This window comes from Astatotilapia calliptera, chromosome 7 (assembly GCF_964374335.1).
Source record: "Astatotilapia calliptera chromosome 7, fAstCal68.1, whole genome shotgun sequence".
In the NCBI taxonomy this organism is placed as follows: Eukaryota; Metazoa; Chordata; class Actinopteri; order Cichliformes; family Cichlidae; genus Astatotilapia; species Astatotilapia calliptera.
In genome coordinates, this window is record NC_137428.1 from 42,096,749 (window position 1) to 42,122,238 (window position 25,490).

Consider the following 25,490-nt stretch of genomic DNA (forward strand, 5'->3'; position numbering starts at 1 on the left):
TACTGTCACTGTTACAAGAACAAGGAAACACAGTTTGGCATCTCTCTGTTAGCAGCATGTAGATTTTTACATTAAAATTCCTTTAGAAAAAAAACCTTGAAATTTAAGAGATGCCTACACAGGGAATGTATGTAATAATGCAAGTATCTACACCGATAAGTACAAGTTATATGTACCATATAAAGGAGCAGGTGCAATGTAATGAGCAAGTGATCAGTGCAATATACGGTGCAATGTAATCAGTGGTAGTGCACACTGAGTAGGAGGTATGTCTAGGGGTAGGAATGCTGGTTGCTATTATAATAAATACAATTTATAAACAGAGGTATGTTGGTTACATTATACTATAATAAATATGGTTTATTGCTGAAAAATCCTCCATTAAATAAACTAAAAAAAAACAACCCCAAAACAAACCAAAACTCTGAACATGGAAACTAAGAATTAAAACACTGGGAAACAATAAACTCACACTAGACAACAAGAAAACAAACCTGGGACTGAGAACTAGGAATTAGACAGGAGCACAAGGGAAACCACAGCAGTGAGGATGCACAACATGACAACAGACAGAGGAAAACCCAGGGCTCAAATACACATGGGGGTAACAAGGGCATGGGAAACGGGAGGGAAACACAGCTGGGACTAATCAAACATAACAAGACGGGGAGGAAGCAAAACTGAATACACTGAACACTATCAAAATAAAAAAGGAAACATGAGACCTCCACAAAGACACAGACCTGACACTGTGATGTGGAAATACAAAAGTAAATAGACGATCTCTTAAAGAACTGGTCGTTTATGCTGAAGTCTATTCCTTTCAGCTCCCTAACCGTGACTCTTCACCTGCTCCTTCTGCTTGAAATGGTCAAATTTGGCGACAATTGGACGTGGCCTCCGGGCCCCAGGCCTCCTGGTTCAGAGACAATGGACTATATCGAAGCTGATGTTCTTCATGGTGTCCTCTGGAAGCTTTAGGTGGGTCTGGATGAAGTTTTTAATAGTTTCTTCTGAGTCCTCTCCAACATACCTGAAAAGACAAGGTTATCTCTCATACAACGGGCCTGGAGATTGATGACAGTCTCCTTCATTTTTCTTATTTTCTTCACTGAAATGGGTGAGACTCCGTCAGGGATTTAAATTTCCGGTGTAAAATCTCCATCAGTGACAACACTGCGTTGAAGCTGGAAAATCACTTATCGATTAAATATTCCATCATCTTTACCTAACTGCCCATTTCTGTTTCGATTCTTTTATTTTTATTTTTAATTATTATTACTTTAAAGACCACCTGTGCATTAAGCGACCGATGAAAAGCCGAACACTTCCTGTATCTGTTTCAAACTAAAAGCCCTGTAGCCGTTCGCGGTAATAGAAGCCCTTCACTGTTCCTCAAAAAGCCTTTATTGTGAAACGGTTACTGGAATAAATTTCGGGAATCACTTTGAGGGCAAAATAAAATTGTGAGTGATAAAAGAAAAGAGGCAGTAAATAGATGTGTTGCACACCAGCATCGCTCATAAAGCCCGCAGTTCTTCTCCTTGAAGTAGGCTATGAGCGCAGCAGTCTGTCAGTAACGGCCACAATCTTTTTCACACTTGAATCCAAACGGTGAACACACGTGTAACTGATCGTAATGTATACATGTAGAACCGCGTTTGTAACCGTAGTAACGTCCGGTGTTCTGGCTGTCTTGAAAGGCTAGGTTAGGAGACCCAAGAAACCGCTGTAGTAAGGTAAGTATTCACAGTTATTTGTGTAAGTCACCAATAAGCTACATTGTGTGGTTAAAACTTAAAAATTAGTTAGCATTGTGTAACTGATTTATATTCAGGTAAAGATGTCAAAATGATTAATTATAAGTACCGTTAGGTTAACGGATACATTAACCTAGGCTAATCGGAATAACGTAACGTCTGACTTTTAATGAACCAGTTAACATTTCGAGATACCAGCTGAAGTAGAATGAGCTCAACGGCCTCTCATGTATAAAACGGATTCTCTTTACACCGCAGATATTTTACCGCAGAACACATTATAAATTTAAAAAGTAGGCTACAAAATAGTGGAAGCTCTCATCGGAGTTGGGGTGTGACAGTAAACAGGTGGTTACTCTAAGTGCTGAGTAAACAGAATTTGACTGTCTTGATAAATGTAGCAAATGCAGCGAGACAAACACAGGAACTATGACAGTAAACAGGTGGTTACTCTACGAACTGTGCTGAATTTGACAATATATTATCATATGTGACTGTGTAATGAATGTTGTACAGTAAAAATGAACAATAATTTCAGTCATTCTGAAATACTGTTGCTGGAGAATCGTGAACAAAGTTAAATGTTGTTCTGTTTATAAAAACATCTATGTTTCATTTTATGCTATAGTTTGTTTCGTGGTGTCGCAAAATAAGCTGTTTACGGCAATATTTTTTCATCGTTTTGATGGTCACTGTAGTGGCTATATTAATTTCTTAAAGTTCTCTCTTTCTCTTATATTTAATATAACCACACTACAGACAGACAAGCACCTGTTTTTATACGTTGTCATTAGCAACAACAACGACAGTAAAACCATCCCCTGTCCGCTTGTTTATTTTCAATATAAAACTTTCACAATAAAGCTCAAGATGCTGTTGAGTCTTTTCAAAATAAACTGAATCACATGAAAGAGTATGCAGAGTATTTACGGATGAAAAGCAAAAAGAGACGATTTTATTTTATTTCTTTGTTTGAGCAAAAAGAATCTTGACCGTCTCCAGTCAGTCCAGAATGCTGCTGCAAGGCTCTTAACAAAGACACGAAAAAGAGAGCACATTACACCAGTTTTATTCTCATTTCACTGGCTTCCAGTGCATTTTACAATTTGAAAATCATAGTACTGACTTTTAAAGCTCTGAATCATGATGCTCCTGCTTACATTTCCAATCTTTTAGAACCCCATGCTCCCTCTCGCAACCTGAGATCATCTAATCAAAGGCTGTTGGTCCTACAAACACGTTTTGAGACCAGAGGAGATAGATCTTTTAGAGCAGTGGCCCCCAGGTTGTGGAGTGCTTTGCCTCCATGTTTACGTTGCCTTGATTGTGTTTATTCTTTTAAACAGCACCTAAAGACAAATCTATTTAGATTGGCTTTTAACTAGAGTTGTGCTGTATGATCGATTGTGTTGTTTTATGTACATCTGTTTGACATTATTGTGATGCACGTTGTGGTTCTTATTCTGTGAAAAGTGCTATATAAATATCAGTTATTTCAGTACATTTTATCCCTACTTCCTGTGGGCAGCCTCCTCTTTTAGGCACCAGTACCTCACCTGTTCAAGTCTGCCCACCTGTGAATCTCACCCTGTTGTCCTGTCTCACAAAACCTTAAAATAATGACCCAGGAAACACATGAATTTGACAATAAATTTATTTTTAGCATTTCTCAATAAGACCATTAGAATAAAAGTTTTAAAAAAATTAGGTAATACAAATTAAAATTCTAGTAGTATTTAAACAAAAAATAATGTGCAAATACAAAACTAAAAATGGCTTCTGACAAAAAAAGGATTTTATTTTCCAGTCCAAAACAACAAGTTTTCGAAGTTTACATTTAACGTTTTTTGTGAAATGCTTTCACATTTTTTTATAAAATCCTTGCTTTCGTTTTCTTCCATCGTGCTGTTTTGCTGTTCGCGCTATGTTCTTCGTTAGTATTGAGTGCAGTGTTGGCAGATGATATAGGCAATATTGCCCCCATAGCTTCCTGTAGTGTCGACAAATAGTTGCAGCCATGCTGTCCACCTTCTCTGTGTATCTCTTAAGCAGTAAGTGGATCTTTATTGTCTGGCTAGCTCCACTGACATGGGAAAATCCACCTGTTAGTTATAGTTTATTTATTTATTTATTTATTTATTTATTTATTCATTTATTTATTTATTCATTTATTTATTTATTTATTTATATAGCACAAACCTGTTAGCTGTAATGTTCAGGTTTCTAAAGCACTTTATAAATTAGGACTGTGTGAGGAGAATCTGTTTGGTTCACCAAACTGACAAGCTTGAGTCAAGCTTGAGGAAGCAACAAAAGCAGAATTGCAAATACAGCACGTCATCATCTCTGCTAAGAATATGCTGACGACCCCTCACATAAACAGTTTGTCACACAGTCCTCTGGCAAGAGGCTGCTGTCCATCACTTAAGCCTTATTTTATTGACTTCCTGTTTGACAAGAAGTCACTGATCTACACACACAGCAGATATTCTGTTTTTTCTTTTAAGATTCTTGGGTTTAGACATTTTAAAATACATATTATCACTCTTCAAGTGATTTAAGGAATATGAGCTTCTTCTGTGTAAACTTCAGCTTTCAACAGTTCTGCACTTTGACTTTTAGGTGAACGATTCAGTGTATTTCAGCTCATTTGAAAGTTATTTCACCAAATATTCAACAATGATTAAAAATTCAGCTCAAACCATTCTGCTATCAGCATTCACACTGCATTTTCTTCAGGAAATGCATCTTGTAGTTGGTTCTTAGTTAGCTAACATAAACTAATGTAAGTCTTTTAACCCCAATTAACCACCCAACCTGGTGTTGTTCTGCACTGACATAAAATACATAATTATAGTAAAAATATTCTAAAAACTTTAAGCGCTTATTTCTTAAATCCAGCTTCACAGACAGTGACTTGTATGTCGGCCTTTGAAAAGCAAGGCTTCAAGGTATAAATGAGCCTATATACATGTAGTGTTTAACTGTCTTCAGATATATTATTAAAGCCAACTTGGCAGTTGAACTGAATCTTCAGCTTTAAAAATCCAAAATTCACTATTGATGTATTTGATGGATGTTTTATTAAAGCAGGTCTTTCTATTCTGCCAGGATGAATAGCCCTGCGACAGAGCTACAGCCACAGTACAACGAGGAACATGATGATACTGCTGATTCTTCTTCAAAAGGTTGCTGCTCTGAGAGACTCAATAATGTCTGTCCAATCTCAATAGAGATCCCCATTTGGTCTGGGCCTACTTCAAACATCAGTTTGCCAGGGATAGTTCCCAATCCTCATCACCATACTGTCCAATCAGAAATGTTGGACCCTCTCAACTTAAGGTATCATATTGATTCTTTCATTGATCCATATCAGTCGACTCAGTGTCAGCTGACTTATTCAGACTGCTTCCTGGAGCCACAGTTGAGCCAGTACCACCTTGTCAGTGGGTAAGCTTTACACATTATAGACACATTAAGTAACTAACTACTTTTGAACTACAATCAATTTTTTTGCTGGTGTGTTATTCAAAATGACTCTGATAAGTATGAAGATTTAAACCTTGCTTTTTATGTCTGGACCTTTGTGAAAGGAAAGTAATGTGTCTTGTTTCCTCAGCCCTGTGCCTGCTCCACCAGATGGCAGCCATCACAACTCAGTTTCTGCTTCTTGGTGTACCAATGAACACAGTCTCTACAGCATGATGCCGGTTAGTTCAATTAACCATTTTCTAGGATTTACTGTGAGTTAAGAAATATATGAAGTACTTTATTAACCAATATTTGGGTATATATTCCACTGTATGTAGCCTGTACCTCTTAAGTTGCACAAGCTCAGGGTTCTTCTCCACCACAAAGGTGACATTCCAATGTTCTGTGTAAATGCTGATTAAGCATTCACAGTATTGAGATCCAAATCACAAACACACACAGGTACACACGTGCACAAACGCATGCAAGCGCACACACACACACAGCAGATTTTCTGCAAATATTCTGGTTCTTCATTGGAGATTCTTGAGTTTAGAAATGTAAAATACATAATTTAACTTTTCAAGTTATTTAAAGATGAGCTTTCAATATTTAATCAGATTTGTATTTTCAATTTTTTTCCATTTTCATTTGTCATTAGTCAGCTTTTTCTAATGTACATTTTAAAGATGTTCAGCTACTTTTCAACTTTGAAACTTCTTCTGTGTGAAGTTCAGCTTTCAACAGTTCTTCACTTTGGCTTTCAGGTAAATAATTCGATGTATTTCAGCGCATTCAACATTTCAACCCAGAGTTTTTGAGCTTTAATGAGCTTGAAATGTAATATTTGGTATGAGAATCTTTTTTCTATAATGTAGCCTGAACTCTGTTAGGAAAGCTTTCTCCTCCAGGCTTCTCGAAGGGCATTCTTCTTTGGATGTTGGCTGTCTTTTGTTCAATTCTCTGTCAAGATGATGCTGTGCTGCTTCAATGTTTTTTTTTTTGAGGCCCAGGCTCTGGGGATTCCAGTCTTGACTGACAGTGTTCTGTTGTGCATTTAAAAAATAAACTCTGGCTCCTTGAAAGCAAATTATAAACAATGCAAGACGTTTGTATATTTGTGTATTTTCAGGGTGAGTTACACAAGCCTTTTCCCATGGATCATCAACAGTTTCAGGAGGGATTGACTGAAGCCATGTCTCACATCACACACCCTGTAAGTTTAACAAATTTCTCTCTATTCACTAAGAAAGACTAGATTTCAGCAGGTCAAGTTTAATTTTGCATCCATGTACAGTGTTCCTACAGGGAAAACACTTTATCCCTGCCTTCTTGTATGTAAACTAAAAGAACATCACCAGATGTCAGCTCTCTATAGCCACACAGAATTTATTATGCTAATATGATTATTTTGTAAACAATAGTCAAGCAATTTGCATGTAATTAACACACTGATAATTATGTATTTGTATTGTTGAATTATCTGTGGAACTTCTAGTAGACTGCAAGGCCTGTATTAAATATAATAATAAAAAAAACAGTGCAGACTTTAAGGCACAATGTTTTTGAATACAGGAATTTGCCTCATGTAATTTTCAGGACTCAGAAACACATTTAAGTGCTGTTAAAACTGCAACAAATATACTGAGCATGATTTTTTTTCCCCTCTATACCCAGTTTTAAGCATCAGTATCCCATAATGTATCATAGCTTTAATAGTAAAACAGTGTACACAATAGTGCTAGGTGGAGCCTCACCTCACAGTAAGAAGGCTCTTGTTTCAAACAGGCTTTACATCTTTCTGTTTGAAGTTTGCATGTTGTCCATGTCATGTGGTGCTTCCTCTGAGCACTCGAGCTTCCTCTCACAGTCCATAGACATGGTAGATAAACTGTTTAAAGTGTAAAGAATATGAATGCATAGATGTATGTGGCTCATTTTCACTTGAAAAACTGTCATGTCATGTCTTTGACCCAGCGTTTTCTGTTTTCTATTGTTGTGCTATATTTTGGTGTTTGGTTCTGTTCTTCCTCAGTTAATGTTTAGTCATTTCTGTCTGTGGTTTTCCTCTGGGTAAAGTCCGTGTTTCTGAGGCTACGTCCACACATACACGGGTATTTTTGAAAACGGAGATTTTCCGTTTTCGTTTTAAAAAATAATCCCGTCCACACATAAAGGCAGAAATGAAGGAAAACGCTGCTATGAACATGCCAAAGCAACAGGTGGAGCTAGATTCCTAGCCGTGCAGAAATGTTGGCCAATCAGAAGTCTAGAAGCCTCGGTGGGAAAAAGTAAACAAAGCTGGGGCATAGAAGCAGAACCGAGTCGTATGTGTGGAGGGACAGTAACTGTGTGTATATGTAAGCATTTAAACACTGCAGAGAGTACAATTAACAGTATTGTAGAAATTCATTTCACCGAAACAATAACGTGGCGCACAGTGTGACGTCAAAAAATGTGCACACCTTTGACCTGCATTTTCTCTGTTTTTCTAGTCCACACGTAAATGCAAAAACGGAGTTTTCAAAAATATCCACCCTGGCCGGAGTTTTTAAAAATCTTCGTTTTCAGTGACCAAAAACGCGTTTACGTGTGGACGAAAGGTGCAAACGCATAGAAAAATCTGCATTTTCAAAAATACCCGGGTACGTGTGGACGTAGCTTTAGTCTGTGTCTTTGCATGTGTGAGTTCCTGTTTTATGTTGTAGGTCTGCGTCTCCCGTCAGTGTTCTAGTTTCGCTTCCCCTTGTCTCGTTATGTCCAATCACTCCCAGCCGTGTCTCCCTCCTGTTTCCCATTCCCTGATTGCCCTGTGTGTATTTAAGCCCTGTGTTTTCTCGTGTGCATGGCTGGTTCGTCTGCTTATCTCACTCCGTCGTCTCTGGTCGTCGCTCCCTGCATCTCTGTTTCTGGTTTGCTTTCTATGCTTAGTTTTCTCAGTTTAGGTTTTATTCAGTTCTGTTTTTCGCCACCCTCGCCTTTGTTGTTTGAGCACGTTCCTTCAAAAAAGCTTCCTCACCTCTTTGGTGTTGTCCCGGACAAGCTGGAGGAGGTGGCTGGGGAGAGGGTGATCTGGGCTTCTCTGCTTAGGCTGCTGCCCCTGCCTCAGATAAGCAGAAGATGCATGGATGGATAGATAGAAAAATAATTATGACCCATTTCCCATGTATTTGACGGCCTTTAACTTGGAAACTTCTCATATTATGAAAGTAATATTTTGCATCGCTTAGTTAAAGATATATAGACTAAAGTTATGATTTCATAAATAATCTTATTGTGATGTGAGGAACTGAAAAACATCAGAATAATATTTACTTGATTTAGCTGTGCCACAAGGCCCAGAGGCTGGTACGAGATATGGACCCAAGTGCAGATACCACACGGAGACAGTGAACAATTTCATAGATTTTATTTGCACAGAGGTAGGTGACAGTTAACTAGCGACAATCGCCTGAAAAGACACAGGGACTTGGGAGACGCAGGAGACAGTTTACTGGCGAGAATTACGTGAAACAACACTAGGGCTCGGAACAGGGATTCACGGGGGCGAGTGGTTCTGTAACACAGGAAGAGAGAGATTAGTGATCAGAAAAGTGAACCGAGCATCAGAAGGCTGGAGAAAGACTTGAAGTGATAGCTTACTCGCAGGTGCGGTAGTTTCAGGTTTGGGGGGCCAAGTGAGCAGCAGACTGGTGAATTATAGTTTGTTTCTCCAACCTGAGTTTGAGGAAGCTTTGAGACGGGCGGCAGGAGGACAGGTAGGTTAAGCAATGAATATTTAATTGGTGTGACAGCAAAGCGAGGGAATGGTGGTGGAGAATCCAGGGTGAGACTGAGGCTGGCTAAAGATGAACTGGTGAGAGTTATTGACACAAGGAAATGAGGTAAGTATACAATTGAGGAGAGATGTCCCCGCCAGGCTTAATTGCATTTATATCAAATGTATTTGTCTCAGGAAATCAGAAGAAAAACAAAGCTTTTGGTTACCCCTGTGACAACCACCTGTGCAAACTATATTTACTCCAGCACTATTGTTAAAGGATGTCCACACAAGAAACAATTTCGCTGTTGCACATCACATTGTCCCACATTTCACTTTTTGCTGAGGAGTGGTTGCTGGCAGCATTACAGGCTCTGAATGTCTAGGTAGCCCTGTAATTACATTTACTACGTTTTCTACACTTTCATGTAAAGCAGCAGTATCTTTCCCTCTGAGGATACTGTGTGGAGTCACTCTTATTGCTGAGAAAAATTCAACTTCAACTACTTTGTCACTTGGAGTAGCTCAATATTAATGGCTTTCTCTGGCCATGTTGCTTCTAATAATTTTTTGTGCCTGAATTCATTCTGAAGTTTTGTCTAATGTATAATGGTAAACTGAAGTTTTAAATTAAAATAGAAGTAATAAGAAATTTTGTTTGCTCTTATTATTTTATCACCCTATAGATGGTGTGTATGGTCAACGGAGGTGAGCACTTGGCGCTAGTTAATCCACACCAGCAAGGACCTGTGCTTCTTACCATGGAATCTGCATCAGCTCAAAGAAATGACACTCTAACTCAAGGGAAAGGTTATGGTAAATTTACGTACTAGAGGTTATAATATTGCTTCAAGTTTAGTTTGTGCCAGCCATAAGATAAAGTCTGACACATAAAAGAGCAAGTCTTAAACCTTGATTTATGGTTTTATCTGACTCATTTTAACAGGACTTCTTTTTTAACCTCCTCCTGAAAATAGTGACCTGCTATTAGCATTTTTAATATTAATCTTATATTGGCTTTCAAACAAGTTCCAGCCTAGATAGCTTCCAGCCTAGCTGGTATTTTGAGATTGCTTCCTCATCGCACAATTTTATTTTTATTGCATTTTATTTTTAAGAATTTACTACAGTCTTCATCTACTAATGCATCTCCAGAAATTTAATCAAAAAGCCTTTGGGGTTCCTTCATGAACACGACCCTGAGATGCTTAAACTCCTCCATTTGGGTTCCCAACTCATATCTGACCCAGAGTGGGCACTCCATCCTTTTTGATGGTCTGCACAGAAGTCCAATAACAGAGCACCACTTGTGTGTTCAGATTGAGCAGCCAAAGACAAGACTAGATACGTGGATGTTTATTTTATAAGTATTTTATTATGTCTGGCAATTGTCTTTGTATGTATATCGCTTTTTTCATTCCGTGGCTGTATTTTTTTTCCATGACCTCTGGTCTGTTCTGTGGAAGTATAATCACTTTTATAGTATATTTAACGATCACCTGTACATTGCCATGAGAAAAATTAGCATTTTCAACAATCCATCCATTCATTTTCTTAAGTGCTGATCTCATTCAGGGTCTTACTGGCCACTAAAAGCACTTTAGATTATAGCTTCATTCTATATGCTTTAAACAATTTTTCTCAATTTATAATCATCAGTACCCACAGGAAACCCATATATTTACAGGGAAAATATGCAAGCTCCTCACAGAAAGGCCCTTGCCAGAGTTTAAACCAGGATTTTTTTTATTTTTTTTGCTGAATTTCCTTTCCTTGCAGCAAGAAGATAGGACTAAGTCATTTTCACCAACAAACCTGGACATAGAAAAAGAAAAAGTAGAAAATTGTGATTTTTAAACATAAAGATGTCATAATAGTTATTACAGATGTTGCAAGCTCAGTTTATGTTCCTATAGTCTCTTGCAACACAGTTGTAACCGATAAGTGCCATAGCTGATTTTAATTTTTAAAAATCAGCTATGGCACTTTACAGTTGTTGATTAAATTGGGATTTCTGTAGATGGTGATTTTCCTTTTGTGTTTATCAGAAGTGACTGTACTGGGGACTTCCAGTCAGGTAGGAATTACTTAGAAATTATTTTTTCCCATTTTGAATGATCAGTTGATTAACTGAATTTCTAATATTTCATCAGTCATGTATTAAGTCTTTTTTTCTTTTTTTTTTTTATTTCCCCTGTACCACCAGACAGCTGGTCCACTATACGAGGCTCAAGATCAGCCATTCAAAAAGCAGCTTCCCACAAGGTTAGGACTGTGAAACTGAAACCAAAGTGTGAGCATTGTGCTTAATATACTGACCAAGTAGGGGAAAAAAAATCAACAGTAACTGCTGTTGTCTTAAAGGTCCAATAATGCACATATGTTGTAGAATCTGTAAACTGTAAATCTAACTTGAAAGGCTGCTAGTACCACCCATTTCAGAGAAAAGATTTGAATGTCTGATAATTAGCCAAGAGGAAGCCGTGAGGCTCATTCCCTAGAATACACAACAGCACAGACCTGAATGAGACACTGTGGCTTCTACCTTTCTCATTGAGCACTCGGGTTAATGGCTTGAGCATATTAGCAGTTTACCCTTTAGTTAATAGGCCAGGTTCACATTTCATTGTCATTCTGTTTATTTACAGCTGGAAAAGAAAAATATAAACAGCAGAGCAAATTTAGTGTAAATTTGCTCTGTTAAAATACTGTGTAAGTGAGTGTGAAGACTAGGAGAGAGGAAAAATCTAACAGACAGCATTTATACAACATGCCTCATGGAATTATGCAGCGAAGAAAACATTGATAAATAACTCTAAATATGTTTTATATGTTAGATTCCTGAAAGTAGCCACCCTTTGCTTAGTTGAGAGCACTGCAAACCCTTGGCCTTCTCCCAATGAGCTTCATGATGTAGTCACCTGAAATGGTTTTCACGACACAGGTGTGCCTTGTCAGCGTTCATTTGTGGAATGTCTTGCCTTCTTAATGGGGTTGGGACTATCAGTTGTGTTGTGCAGAAGTCAGATTGGTACACAGCTGACAGCCCTAACTGTCAGCTGAATTCATATTATGGCATGAAACTATCTGCAAAGTAAATAGAAACGACAGTCCATCATTACTTTAAGAACTGAGGGTCAGTCATTCCAGAAAATTATGCAAACTGTGTGTCCCCAATTGCAGTCACAAAAACCATCAAACTGTACACGAAAATGGCTCACATGACTCACAAGGCCAAGAGTCACCTGTGCTGCTGAGGATAAATTCATCTGTTACCAACCTCAGAAATCGCATGTTAACTGCATCTCAGATTAGAGCCCAGATAAATGCCACACAGAGTTCCAGGAGCAGACTCATCTCTACATCCACTCTTCAGAGGAGACTGCACAAATCAGCCCTTTATGGTCAAATAGCTGCTAAGAAACCACTACTAAGGAAAAGCAACAAGCAGAAGAGATTTGTTTGGGCCTAGAAACACAAGGAATGGACATTAGACCAGTGGAAATCTGTGCTTTGGTCTGATGAGTCTAAATTTGAGATCTTTGGTTCCACCTGCCATGTCTTTGTGCGATGCATGGTTCCCACTGTGAAACATGGAGGAAGAGGTGTGATGGTGTGGGTGTACTTTGGTGACACTGGTGGGGATTTATTCAAAATTGAAGGCACACTGAACCAGCGTGGCCAGCACACCATCCTGCAGCGACATGATGTTGGACTATCTTTTATTTTTGAACAGGACAGGGACCCCAAACAAACCTAGCTGAGTAAGGGCTATTTGACCAAGAAGGAGAGTGATGGAGTGCTGCGCCAGATGGCCTGGCCTCCACAGTCACCTGACCTAAAACCAATCAAGATGGTTTGGGATGAGATGGACCGCAGAGTGAAGGCAAAAGGGCCGACAAGTGCGCAGCGTCTCAGGGAACTCCTTCAAGACTGTTGGAAAACCATTTCAAGTGATGACCTCACGAAGCTCATCGAGAGAATGCCAAGAGTGTGCAAAGCAGTAATCAAAGCAAAGGGTGGCCAAAACATGTAAAGTATGTTTTGAGTTATTTCAAACTATTTTGTTTACTCACAAACTCCATATGGGTTTATTCTTAGTTTTGATGCCTTCAGTGTGAATCTACAATGTAAATGGTCACAAAAAAAGAAAAAACATTAAATGAGAAGGTGATGTATGCTTAATCATTCAGGTAAGGAAATCCCAAAAAGGTTGATTCTGTTCATCTGCACGTAGCGTTTTCAGTGGGAGAAACTTTTTGTCACTCATCCGAGTGACTTTTTCAGTCTCAGCTGACTGCAGGTTTCCCCAGTGAACCAGGTTGGGTCAGCTGATGGACAGAATAAACTTTTTGGCATTAAATGAGAAGGTGTGTCCAAACTTTTCACTGATGGTGTACTTATTAGTGTTAATTAGCCGACTAATGACACACTAGAATTATATATGCCTCCCTGGCTTCAGCTTAGATTTGTCTGTGCTTCATTTACATAAAGCTTGTGTGTGCGTCTATGTGTGTGTGTGTGTGCACTGTCATACATTTTAAAAAAAAATCCTTGAATTCCTTGTTATGTTTTGTTTTTTGTTGTTTTTTATTTTTACCAATAGTATATGTATATTATTTAATGGGAATAAATTCTTAATTTTTACCCTTATAGAAATGTTGGCATGTTTTGTGACTCAAAGTCCAGGAAGCCCTGCCATTGTACCAGATCACAATGCCTCAAACTGTGAGTAGACATCATACTATTGCTTTTCTACTTCAAAACAATGTCACTAAACACTAGAAGATTAACCAATAACTAAAATTTAACACTAAAATGTTGTTCATGTGGCTTTAAGAGTTAAGAGGGCTGATGACAATTTTCATAGTATGAGATTATTTTAAGTATTGAATTTGTAATATTAAGTATTATGCATGGATTCATTAAATATGGCCTGCCAAAGATATGAAAAATAAATCAAGTCACTCTCAGGGGGTTGGGTGGGAGTCACCGATAAGATGTGCTTGATGGTAATTTATTACAGGCTCATTGTGCTTTTACAACAAATGTAAAGGACATTTGCATCATGTGATTACATACAAAGTCTATGCAGTGAGGCGAACTGACACTAATTCACATGGGGCAACGCAAATAAAGCCTAATCAGCATTCACTGAAATTGATCACTTTTGGTGAAAAATTTGCTGTATACTCTACATGCCTGTGCAAGCCCACAGTGGGTATTTGTGGGTAAACCATGGGGCTCTGTGGGTAGGGTGGGCAGAGCATCTCTTAATTTAGTTTGGCTTAATTTACTTATCCAACACAGGTTTCAAGTGGGTGTATCAAAGCGCAAAACTGGGTTTTCTATGAGAAAGGCTATAGTGGGGCTTGTCCAGAGGAAACTGTACACACACGGGAGTAGTTCACCCACATCTACTCTCTGTGGGCCGGCAAAGGTATTTTTACCTGCACATAATACAATATAAAAACTTGCAAATTTCTATCGGGATAGATTTGCGGGAACGTACAAAAAAGTTGAAAAACCTGAGGATAAAATATGTTTGCTCCTGAAAAAAATGACTAGAACAAAGAGCAGGGACACGGGAGGGAAAACCCAGAATTTAAATTCTTTCTTTTGGCTGGCACCACATGTAAAACGCCTGGACATGGCCACACAGATTAGGCCCAAGGGTCTCCAACATGACTGTAACTTAAGGTGAAACTATGCTTTGAAATTTGTGTCATTACATCATAACTGAGCATTCTCTCCTAACCTTAAACCAAGTCTTCACCTTAAAATGTTTGGATTTGCATGAAGTTTTCCCTCCAGTTGACTGTGTAATGTTACTAACAGACACTTACAAATTACATTTTAAAGGTAATTGTTGTTTGATGTGTATTTCTGTGTTTCTCTTTAAGCTACTGTGAGTGTTTTTCCAATGGAGTGATGTGCAGCAACTGTGACTGTTCTAACTGCCACAACAATGCAGAGCATGAAATGAAGCGTCTCAAGGCGATTAAGGTTGGCAGTGCTTTTTGAAAACATGGTCAAGTCAAAAACCCCATTAATGTTTGTGTGAGTTAGTTTTAACATCTAAGAAAATAATGAAAAATCTGTACGTATACTGTATATGTCAATGAGATGCCAGATGGATTGACTGGTATTAAAATTGGCAGATCTGAACCCAAGTTGAGACTTAGTTTAACACTTTCTTGGATGGAACATTTCTTCTTACGTATTGATATTCTTATCAAGCAATCTAACCATTTTTGAAAAGTCGTCAAAGTGCTTAAAGCATATTTCCAAGACCGGGAGCCTCATCCACAAAAAGTAGTATCAGTACAACCAATGTTGTACAACCAATGTGGTATTTTTGGAGGTGTGCACCTCCAAAAATACAATTTTATAAACTGTGTTGTTTCCACCTGGAAATTGCAGTATGTAGATGGTGTGTGTGTATGTATGTATGTATGTGTATATTTTGCTTAGCTTGTGCTTCTTTCTTATTCTAACCATAAGATACCCATATTGTCATTATGTAGTGGTGTTTAGGTCATAACCCAGATGCCTTCAGGCCAAAAATTGCTGGTGTGAAGTCAGGAGCAGTCAGAGGTTGGCACAACAAAGGCTGCAACTGTAAACGCTCTGGCTGCCTTAAGCGCTACTGTGAATGCTATGAGGTACACACATACATAAAGAGTACCATTGTAATGGTCCCATAATCATAAAACAAGTTGCGTGTTTAAATGTGGAGGTACCTTTTTCAATCTTTCATGTTGGTGAGAGGGTATATCTGCTTGAGTCAAAGTCACATACACAAGGCACATGATTCTTCTAGTGGATGGCTTAGTTTGACATACCTACCAGCACAGTTATCCATAAATCTGCATGTGCACTGTACTTACTACCATGTCATGTGTCATGTCAGTCAGTGGTATTTTTCACTCTCACTGGTAGTCCCTTCACTAACTTGCCTGGAAATAGAGAAAAATCTCTCTCAGGTCCTGCCCACCATCTCCTCGCCTTCAGTTATTTTGATCATTCTTACCAGAAGTCATGAAATGTCATTCATTTTCTGTGGTCTCCGGTTGCCATATATCCTCAGTGTGGGCACAGGAGAAATTACTGGACTTTTTTTTTTGTGGTCATTTTGCCCCACCAACACAGTGGATTTTGAATCAAACAATCTCAATGTGATTGTATTGCAGACGTATTTAATCTATTGCATTCGTCTTTAACAGTTCAGTCAATAAACACTAATGACCCAGTTCCACTTGCAGCCACATGTGGACATACCATGACATCACCTCCGCCATGTTTGACAAATGATGTGATATGCTTCAGCATTCAGTCTTAGAATATACCACATTGGCCTCCTAAAGTTTTTGCTCTCAATTTCAGACACTTCCTTATATTCCAATAAAAAGCTAGCTTATCTCTCTGAACCAACTGCAGATCGTTTATCTACCTAACCTGGAAATGAGAAGGAAACAGAGCCTCACCTGGCCTTGAAATTGCCTGTCAGGCAATTATCCAATTACGCCTGAAAATGGAGACTATGTAAAAACATGGCTCTAATTATTAAGCAATTCACACAGTACTTTTGTGAAACTATTTGAATTAAAATCTTGATGTGATTTAAAACTCACTGCGATAGTGTAAAGAGCCAAAATTACAAAAAATGAGTAATTATCCAAAAACTTAAGGACCCCATAGTGTATATTTGTCATATGAAGGCTGTGTGCAGGCAGGAGTGGTGGTAAGGAGAACCCAATGCGCAGACACTCAGAGGCAGAAAGTAAACTCAAACTCAGATTTATTGCTAGATGGCAAACACAGAACTAGCAAAACTGAGAATACAAATACTAAACTGAAAATAACAGTAACACGGGCGGGCCACACAGCAAGATGAGGGTCAATCACAACACGAACAGATGAGAACACAGGGCTTATATAGAGGGAGCAATCAGGGAATGAGAGACAGGAGGGAAACACAGCTGGGGCAAATCAGGCCTAACGAGACAAAGGAAGCGAAACCAGACGCATTAACATGAGGCACGGACTTTCAAAGTAAAACAGGAAACATAACACAGAGACGCAGACTTGACACGGGGATAAAGCAGACAGGGGAGACAGCAACTATGGATCACAGACAGAAAACCAGAACACTACAACTCTAACAAAACCCACACAGAGAACCTAAACTAAGAATAATCGTATAACCCATAAGGCAAAGCTAGACTATAATGAAACAAACAAAATCAAAGAACCAAAAACACAAAACACTGGGTCGACGACCCAGGCACCCTAACAATATTGTTTAACCATATATTCCTTTTTTTTTTTTTTTTTTTTTTTCCGCCTGTCCCATTTGGTTCTTTAGCCATCAGAATTGTTGTCTGAAGACCAACAAGGATACCCAATGGATTTACTTTGCCAAATGGATCATCGTGGCATTGCCGTATTGGTCCATTTGGTCGATCTTTGTTTTTATTATTTATTATATTTTATTTACAGATGTTACAGACGGGACAGACATGAGTGAGAGATAGGAAAGGGAAAAAGAAAGAGGAAGGAAAGGAAAAACAGAAGGGGAGAGGGACAGTGAGAAAGGGGGGGAGAAAAAAAATAAAAATCTCCTGGATCACCTGTTGAGAGAAGAATAGAAAACAAGCAAAAAAAGACAAAAAAAAAAAAAAAGAAACAAAGCAACATACTAAACACAACACCATCGCATTAATCTAGCTAAGTGTAAACAGCAGTAAATACTAAATATTCAATGTTGTTGTGCAGCACGCAGGACAGATGTGCTTCGAGGTAGCAGCCAAGAAAGGTGTAATTTGGGTCTACGAGCAGTGAACACCCGTGTGCATACCTGTGTGGATCAGCGCGCTTGTATTCCAAAGGTTTCTCCATGTAACGATCTGCTAGGGAGTGTGGGGGGGCCACAGCCCCGTCCTCCAGGGTGTGAAGCAGGTATGGAGGAGATCAAAACTCCAGACATCCAGAGGCCCCCAGAACACAAGAAACCATGGAAAACCAACAGAGGGGCAGCCGCGCCACTGTTCCAGTAAGAGCTGAGGAGAGTCCCAGATGAGGGTTCACTCAGCAGCCGCGGAGCAGAAGCCAGGGGGAGTTGCAGTGACGCGCCCGTGAGCTCCGCCGGCCGCCAGCTGTGCCTGAGTGACCGAGCCCCAGGCCGAGAGGCCGGGGGCACCCCACCTCCGAAGTGGCCCGAGCGAGCCCCAGGCTCCAGGCCCCGATAAGCGGCCGCCAAGGAGTGAGCCGGTGTGTACCTGGACGCCCACCCCCAGACACAAAGAACCACCAACGCACCGACACCTGAGGGAGTCCGCCACCGGCAGGGGAAGTGGTGGTATTCCTACAGTACTTTATTCCGTACACTTTATCTAGCTCACATATACAGCCACTTTAGAATAAGTATTTTACACAACATGCATTTCTTTGGTCTGTGGGAGGAAGTTGCAGTACCACACAGTCACAGGGAGAACATGTGAATTCCACACACAAGACCAGGTACGGTTTGAGCACCCTTCTTTCCGTGAGATAACATTGCTAATCGCTACTCTACGCTGCCGCCAAAGTACTTCTTCACCATACAATCTAAGATATATCTACATCTGCAGATGTGATGATATAATTACAAAATCAGTCGCTGGCCTGTGACCTAGGGTGTCCCGGTGCCAAGTGCACTCATGAATACGCATATGCCTGAATGTTGTGTAGGTTATGGAAAAAGCTGTGATTACTACAGGAGTCCAATAACAAAACACCATTCATATTCAGATCGATAATCACAGTCTCGAAGCCCCCCACCCCCTGGACAACTGAGTCAAGACACGTTCTAGAACCTAAGCCAGGGATCACCAACACGGTGCCCGCGGGCACCAGGTTGCCCGCAAGGACCACATGAGTCGCCCGCGGGCCTGTTCTAAAAATAGCTCGCCATAACAACTTACCAGTAAGCTGCATCTATTTTTATTTATGATAAGTGCTTTAAATTGATTTAAAGACCAAGGCATTTTCCTTGGGGGGCTCAACCCGGGGTAGCGGTCATGTCCGGTTAGGGGCTCTGTTGGCTCTCAGGTGACTGTTTCCTCGCGGCTGCGTGCAGCGGGGCTAGGGGAGGGTCTGTGCTGACGGACGTGGGTTACTGACCTGGTAGCCTGGCTGCCCCTGGGTGGGTCCGGGATGGGCGTGAGGTTCTGGGGGCGCTCCGTCTCTGGGCTGGGACCCGGACCGGGCCTCGGGGGCTTGGGTCCTGGTTGGTGTGTTGCCGGGGTTGTGGGCGGGTGGGTGCATGGGGGCCCAGCCCTGGAGCGGGGTGCCGCCGGTGCATCGAGCCACCTGGGGGGCTCTTCAACTGGTGGGGGAGATTGTCACATCTTGCAGGAGCTTTCCTCTCTTCAGGAGCTCCCTCTGCAGGAGGGGGAGATACAGGAGAGGTGGAGGAAGATCTCAGCCTGGGTGTTTATTGTCTTATGTAGTCTGGAAGATGAGTGGATGGTGGGGTGGGTGCAATTTTCTCTGTGGTGGGGTTGGGAGGACTGTCCCGGGCTCTGTGGGGCCGGGAGGCGCTGCTGCGCTGGGCCCCGGTCTGGATGGGCCTGGGCCCCCTTTCCCTGGCGGGTCGCGGAGTATGGGGGTGCCTACTGGGGTCAGCGGGGGAGCTGGCCCTAGGGAAGGGTCACTTGCCCCTCCCTCCCTTCCTTCCCTCCCCATCTCCAGCTGCCTCCCTCTTCCCGCTCCACCACAACCACCCACACATGCAGGACCTTGGAGTAGGGGTATGTCACCAGGGTGCAGAGGAGGCTACCCCCCCCTCTGTCCCCTTCTGGCTGCCTCTGCCTCAATTTTATCCCACAACTTAGACATTCACATTACTCACACTCTCATTACACATACATATAGGATCTTGGGGGTGGGCACGATACACGGAGTCCAAAGTACCATCAGGGTGTACACCTCACCCCTGGCATCGTTGCCCACCTCTCAATTTTAAATACACGTAGACATTGAGGGCTAGCAGGATGGACCATGTGCTTACCTGCTGCTCTCTGGCAGGTAGCTCCAAGCCCTCCTGGGTTTTAAATGCACCTTAGAACACACATGCATCAACACTACAATGAGCGGGTGGAGGGAGGTTTGGAGTCTTCTCTCACCCCCATTCTCTGCGACCTGCTGGAGCGGGGGGGCTAGGAGGAGGAGTTGGCCGTCCGACTGCGGTCTGGAGTGTGGAGCCTTCCTCCTGCTGCAGAGTCGGGGCGGTCTGCCTCCCCCCACCGTAGGGAAAAGGGTAACACCACCTGGGTCTGGGTGCAGTTCCCCCCTCCAGGGGCAAGGGCACCTAGACCCGGTTTGTAGAGTACGCTTGGGGAGTGTGATCGTGTGTACAACGTCTCTTTATGTCTGTCTCCACGTTGGTTGAGTGTGGAGTAAGTGCATATGAGAGCATGAGGGTGGGAATGGATGTTTGTATCTGTGTGTGCCTGTATGTCTGTGTCTATATGTCAGGTTGGGTATCAGACGCCACCTCTCTGGGGACATCTCAGGCCCTCCAAGGTTTGGAGGCCTATCTCCCCCTACCACCACTTCCCCTGCCAGTGGCGGTCCCCCTCGGACATCGGTGCGTTGGTGGTTCTTTGTGTCCGGGGGTGGGCGTCCAGGTACACACCGGCTCACTCCTTGGCGGCCGCTTATCGGGGCCTGGAGCCTGGGGCTCGCTCGGGCCACTTCGGAGGTGGGGTGCCCCCGGCCTCTCGGCCTGGGGCTCGGTCACTCAGGCGCGGCTGGCTGCCGGCGGAGCTCACGGGCGCGTCACTGCAACTCCCCCTGGCTTCTGCTCCGCGGCTGCTGAGTGAGCCCTCATCTGGGACTCTCCTCAGCTCTTTCTGGGACAGTGGCGCAGCTGCCCCTCTGTTGGTCTTCCTTGGTCTCTTGTGTTCTGGGGGCCTCTGGATGTCTGGAGTTTTGATCTCCTCCATACCTGCTTCATGCCCTGAAGGACGGGGCTGTGGCCCCCCCACACCCTCTAGCAGATTATTACATGAAGGAACCTTTTAAAAAACAAAAAACAAGCGCGTCCATGCTCACAGGTGTACACACGGGTGATCACACCCACAAACTACACCCTTTTTGGCTCCTACCTCAAAGCACACTGTGTTCTGTTGATCTTATGTGCTGCACAATAATGTTTAATATTTAGTATTTACTGTCATATTCCCATATATCATTGTGATGTTGTTTATTCTATTACTCTTGTTCTCTTCTGCTTGCTTTCTTTTTTCTTTCTCAGCAGGTGACCCAGGTGATTGATATATGCATTTTTTTTTTCTCTGCCCGTTCTGTTGGTTTTTGTTTTTTGCCCTTCTCCCCCGTCCCTCTTCTCAGCTGTTTCTCTTTCCCTCTTTCTTTCTCCCCTTCTTTCCCCCAGTCAAGTCTGTCCCGTATTCAGTAAGTGAAAATAAAATAAACAATAAAAGGTGAATCAAATGGACCATTACGGCAAGGCTGGGATGGTCAGTTTGGTAAAGTAAATCCGTTGGGCATCTTTCTTTGCCTTTAGACAACAATTCTGATGGCAAAAGAGCCAAACGGGACAGGCAAAAAAAAAAAAAAAGACCAGATGAGCATCTTCTCTGTGCATTTACAGAGAAAAAAGGTGCTGCACTTTCCCTCTGTGCAGATGGTGCTGAAAGACAATGCTTCTGCATCTGAGACTTTTGACAAAGTTGCAGAAAAGTACACTCAAGTCATAAACTGACTTGGTCAAGAGTTTGAGAACAGGTTTTGTGACCTTGATCAGCTTGAGCCATGTGTCTCATTCGTTTCCAATCCTTTCATGAATGTGGACACAACATGCATTGCTGAGCAACTAAGTTCTAAGTTGATTTTTGTATGTTACATACATACAAAAATAATGTATGTCACAGTGCATGATTTGTTAAAAATTGTTGTAATTAATAATTAATGATATTCATCTATGTAAAGACACTAATTATGTTAATTATTTTTCACCATAATTATAAAGAATGCAAGTAGGAAACCAGGTAGGAAACAGATAAATATCAATATGCAACGCTTTATTTCTATAAATCTCTGCAAGTATTTACACTTTCAAGTGATCACTTCTACAACATTTTCACTTACCACGATAACACATAATTAAGTTAAATTGAGGAAATTTGGTATTTGAGAAGTGTGTGACAAACTGGTAGCCCTTCATATTAATCAGTACCCAAGAAGTAGCTCTCACTTTCAAAAAGGTTGGTGTGACCCCTGACCTAAGCTGTGCTGAGGTGAGCTTGATCCAGCCACTACCTCTGAACCTTGCACTACCGCTATCAGACTTCTTCACCACCATTGACATTCCATGTACCTGTTTTGGCAGCCCCCACAACTGACTATATTATTTTAATGATATTATGCTGGTTGTATTAATGTCAGTTTGGGTCTTTGCAGATATTTGGCTAAGAATTACATTACCTTTGAAGCATAAGTACGAATACCAGTGATCATGAATCAGCTGTTAAAAAATTCACCTATATTTGTTTGATTTGTGTTTAGGCCAACATCATGTGTACTTCCGGCTGTAAGTGTGTTGGCTGTAGGAACTATGACGCAGGCCCACAAACTGGCTCCAAAGACAAGATTGTCAATGCGAAGGACAAGTGAGTCATGAAAGTATTTCTTTTTGATAAGCCCACACAAGAAAATCATACAGAATTGGTATGATTAGGCAAACATAATCTCAAACCAGGGTGTGAAATAGTGTCATTGTGTCAACACAGAGATACATAGGTGTCTTTTACGGTTAGTGTGTGAACAAATTGGAAGTAACACTCTTTTCACTATGGCCAGTATCAGTGTATCAAAGCATCAACACCAGAGACACCTTATGCATTTCTCAGAGACCAGACAGCAGTTGGTGTCAGTTGTTGCAAACACAGGTGTTGTACCATGCTGCATCACCATGCCTTTTCATCAGAGTTTAGCAATTACTCTAGTAATCAATAACACAGGACGCTTAGCCACATGAGAACCAAGGATGTTCACTAAAGAGGTAAAGTAAAATTGTCATTTTATATGGGGGAATAACGTATTTTGAATATTGTTTAATGCTAATAAGTTGCTACATTTGGGCTTAGTGTTGGCGACGTTCCTGAACCTGGAGCAAATTCTCATGTGATAACCTCACCAACATGTGTAGCTTTGCTCTTAGGTTCAACACTGCTTCGGGATATCGTGTTGCATATTCACCAGAACTAATACAAAGCGGTATCTGAGTGCACCCCAGTGAAATGGCCCAATGAGGTCCATGCCAATATGCACAAATAGGACCTCCATTAAAGGTAACAGGCACAAAGCGCTTTTTGAATGGCCGGCTGGTTAACCAGCTGACACTACACGCACCATCGCTGCACGTCCACGCCCTGCTCAGGCCAACGGCCTCTACTGCGGCCTGAAAACCATCCAGAAGAGGCTTTGGGGTGTTCCCCTACCCACATCCTGCAGAGCATCATCACTGGTGCCAAGGGGGAGTAGCGGCAGAGCAACCAGATTTTCCAGCACTTTGGTCTGCCGCTCAGCCTGGTCCTGCTTAAATTAGGCTTAAAACTTTGCTTTTTGCTTAAGCATATAGTTGTGACTGGATCAGGTGACCCTGAATCCTCCCTTTGTTATGCTCCAATAGGTGTAGGCTGCTGAGGGATTCCTATGATGCACTGTTTCTTCTCCACTCACCTCTTTTCACCTCTTTTCTCTATGTGTGTATATATATATTATTTGTGCATTTAATCATTACTAATTAGGGTTAAACTCTGGCTCTTTTCAATAGTGGAGCTTTTGATCTATCTCCTTCTGTCCTCCGATCTAATAATCAGAAGGTTGGTGTTCGATCCCCGCCTGCTCCAGACTATATGCCAAATAAGCTTAGGCAAGATACTAACCACAAGGTACTCATTATCCATTTGAGTGTGAATGTTAGATATCAAGCACTTAAATATGTTCTCTCACACTACTGCTGGAGCAGAAAACTTTATGTTAACAAACAGATCAACAACCTAAACAACTCTGTTTAAGTTGTTGATCGCACTAATTCTATGAAAGTGGTACTCATCTACTTACAATTAGAGGTATTTATGGAGTTTTTTTTAAAATATTTCTTGAATTAACAAGCCCATTTATTTTTTTTATTTATCTTATTAAAAAAAGATACCAGAGTACTCATGTCTGTGAATGTTTGTTTGTGTGCTCAGGTGGCCTGTATCGGTGATAACCCCAGCTGTACTAGAGGGTGTAGGTGACTGTCTTTTTGCTCAGGCTGAGATGGCTGAGAGAGACACTCAGAGCCCTGCCCAGGCTGAGCACATGGTCCTGTGTGAGTTTGGACGCTGTCTTTCTCAGATTGCTAAAACCATGTTTGAGAAAAAGACAAACTAACACTTGTACACTGTAGAGATGGGAAAAACCGATTGCTTGCAACTTCAGAAAAGTAGACTTGGATGATCTTTATCTGTATATTTACAAGTTGTAATCTCTGGTTTCTGGAAGCTTTTACTGGTCAAAGTGAAATTTGAATAACTTTCTGAAATGTTTGTTGTTAATGTAAATTCATGTCACTGTTTCCTTTTCTTATTTTAAGCTTCAGATTTAGCTTTCAGAGTTGTTACATAAGAGACATGTTTATCTTTTTTAATTTGTGTATTCTTGTGTTATTTATGTTGTTGTGAATATAGGGCAATGTTTCTATTTATAAATTAGCCTTGAGATAATAAAGATATTCTTTGATATCTGGTACGTAGTGTGGATTTATTTTCTTACCAGTCTGAATAATCCTGTGTGGATAATGGTGACGAAATCAAAGCCTATTTGTGCTTTAACAATATTTTTGTTCTACATTTTTAACTATAAAATAATTCAGGAACTCTTTAAAAAGACAATTTAAATTAGTGATGGCCCATTTGAAGCTCAGGTGCATGTGTCAAAAAAATCAACACACTGCTTCAGAAACACTGCCGAGGGTTGGTTCATCTGAACAGTCAAGTGATCAGTGATGTCCAAAACTTCCTGATTCAGTGGTTTATGAGGAATTGAATCATTGGCGGGATGTGTGCTGTGTTTCGATGGTGATTTTGTGTGAGAGACAGTCAACCTAAGCTAAAACACAAAACTCATGAAAGTCTAGAAAATAACATATTCAGGAACCAGACATCATTATCTTACACTTTCAAAAATAAGTCCAGAACAACAACTCTGACCCAGGGTCCATGACGAGGGTAATCAGCAAACTGAACAAATTAGACCTTATCAGATTATTGACTGATCACCACACTAAATTTACTGGGATCAGCATAGAAATTGTTGTGATCAGCTGTCAAATTCAGCACTGAGACACTCACACTTTGAAGCTGGATTTAAGAAAAAAGTGCTTAAAGTTTGTAGAGGAAGTATAGCACTATTATGTGCTAGTAGCGAGAGTGACATCACCAGGT

General features: G+C 41.0%; 1 protein-coding gene across 5 annotated transcripts; it reads left to right on the plus strand.

Annotated features, from left to right (window-relative positions):
- The first annotated feature begins 703 nt into the window (after positions 1–703).
- tesmin (testis expressed metallothionein like protein) lies at positions 704–24,795 on the plus strand. 5 transcript variants are annotated; one of them, XM_026174900.2, is made up of 13 exons: positions 1,436–1,614; positions 1,704–1,739; positions 4,872–5,210; positions 5,380–5,470; positions 6,364–6,447; positions 9,678–9,807; positions 11,040–11,068; positions 11,198–11,256; positions 13,648–13,719; positions 14,895–14,997; positions 15,519–15,656; positions 22,564–22,667; positions 24,255–24,795. In XM_026174900.2, exons 3-13 carry the CDS (start codon positions 4,873–4,875, stop codon positions 24,436–24,438), a joined length of 1,332 nt encoding a protein of 443 aa, XP_026030685.2. In that variant the 5' UTR covers positions 1,436–1,614; positions 1,704–1,739; position 4,872; the 3' UTR covers positions 24,439–24,795. The 5 variants fall into 5 exon arrangements, with proteins under 5 accessions (XP_026030686.2, XP_026030682.2, XP_026030681.2 ...); XM_026174897.2 differs by lacking the exons at positions 1,436–1,614; positions 1,704–1,739 and adding an exon at positions 705–981 and having other exon boundaries at positions 9,678–9,801; XM_026174896.2 differs by lacking the exons at positions 1,436–1,614; positions 1,704–1,739 and adding an exon at positions 707–981.
- The last annotated feature ends 695 nt before the right edge of the window (positions 24,796–25,490 follow it).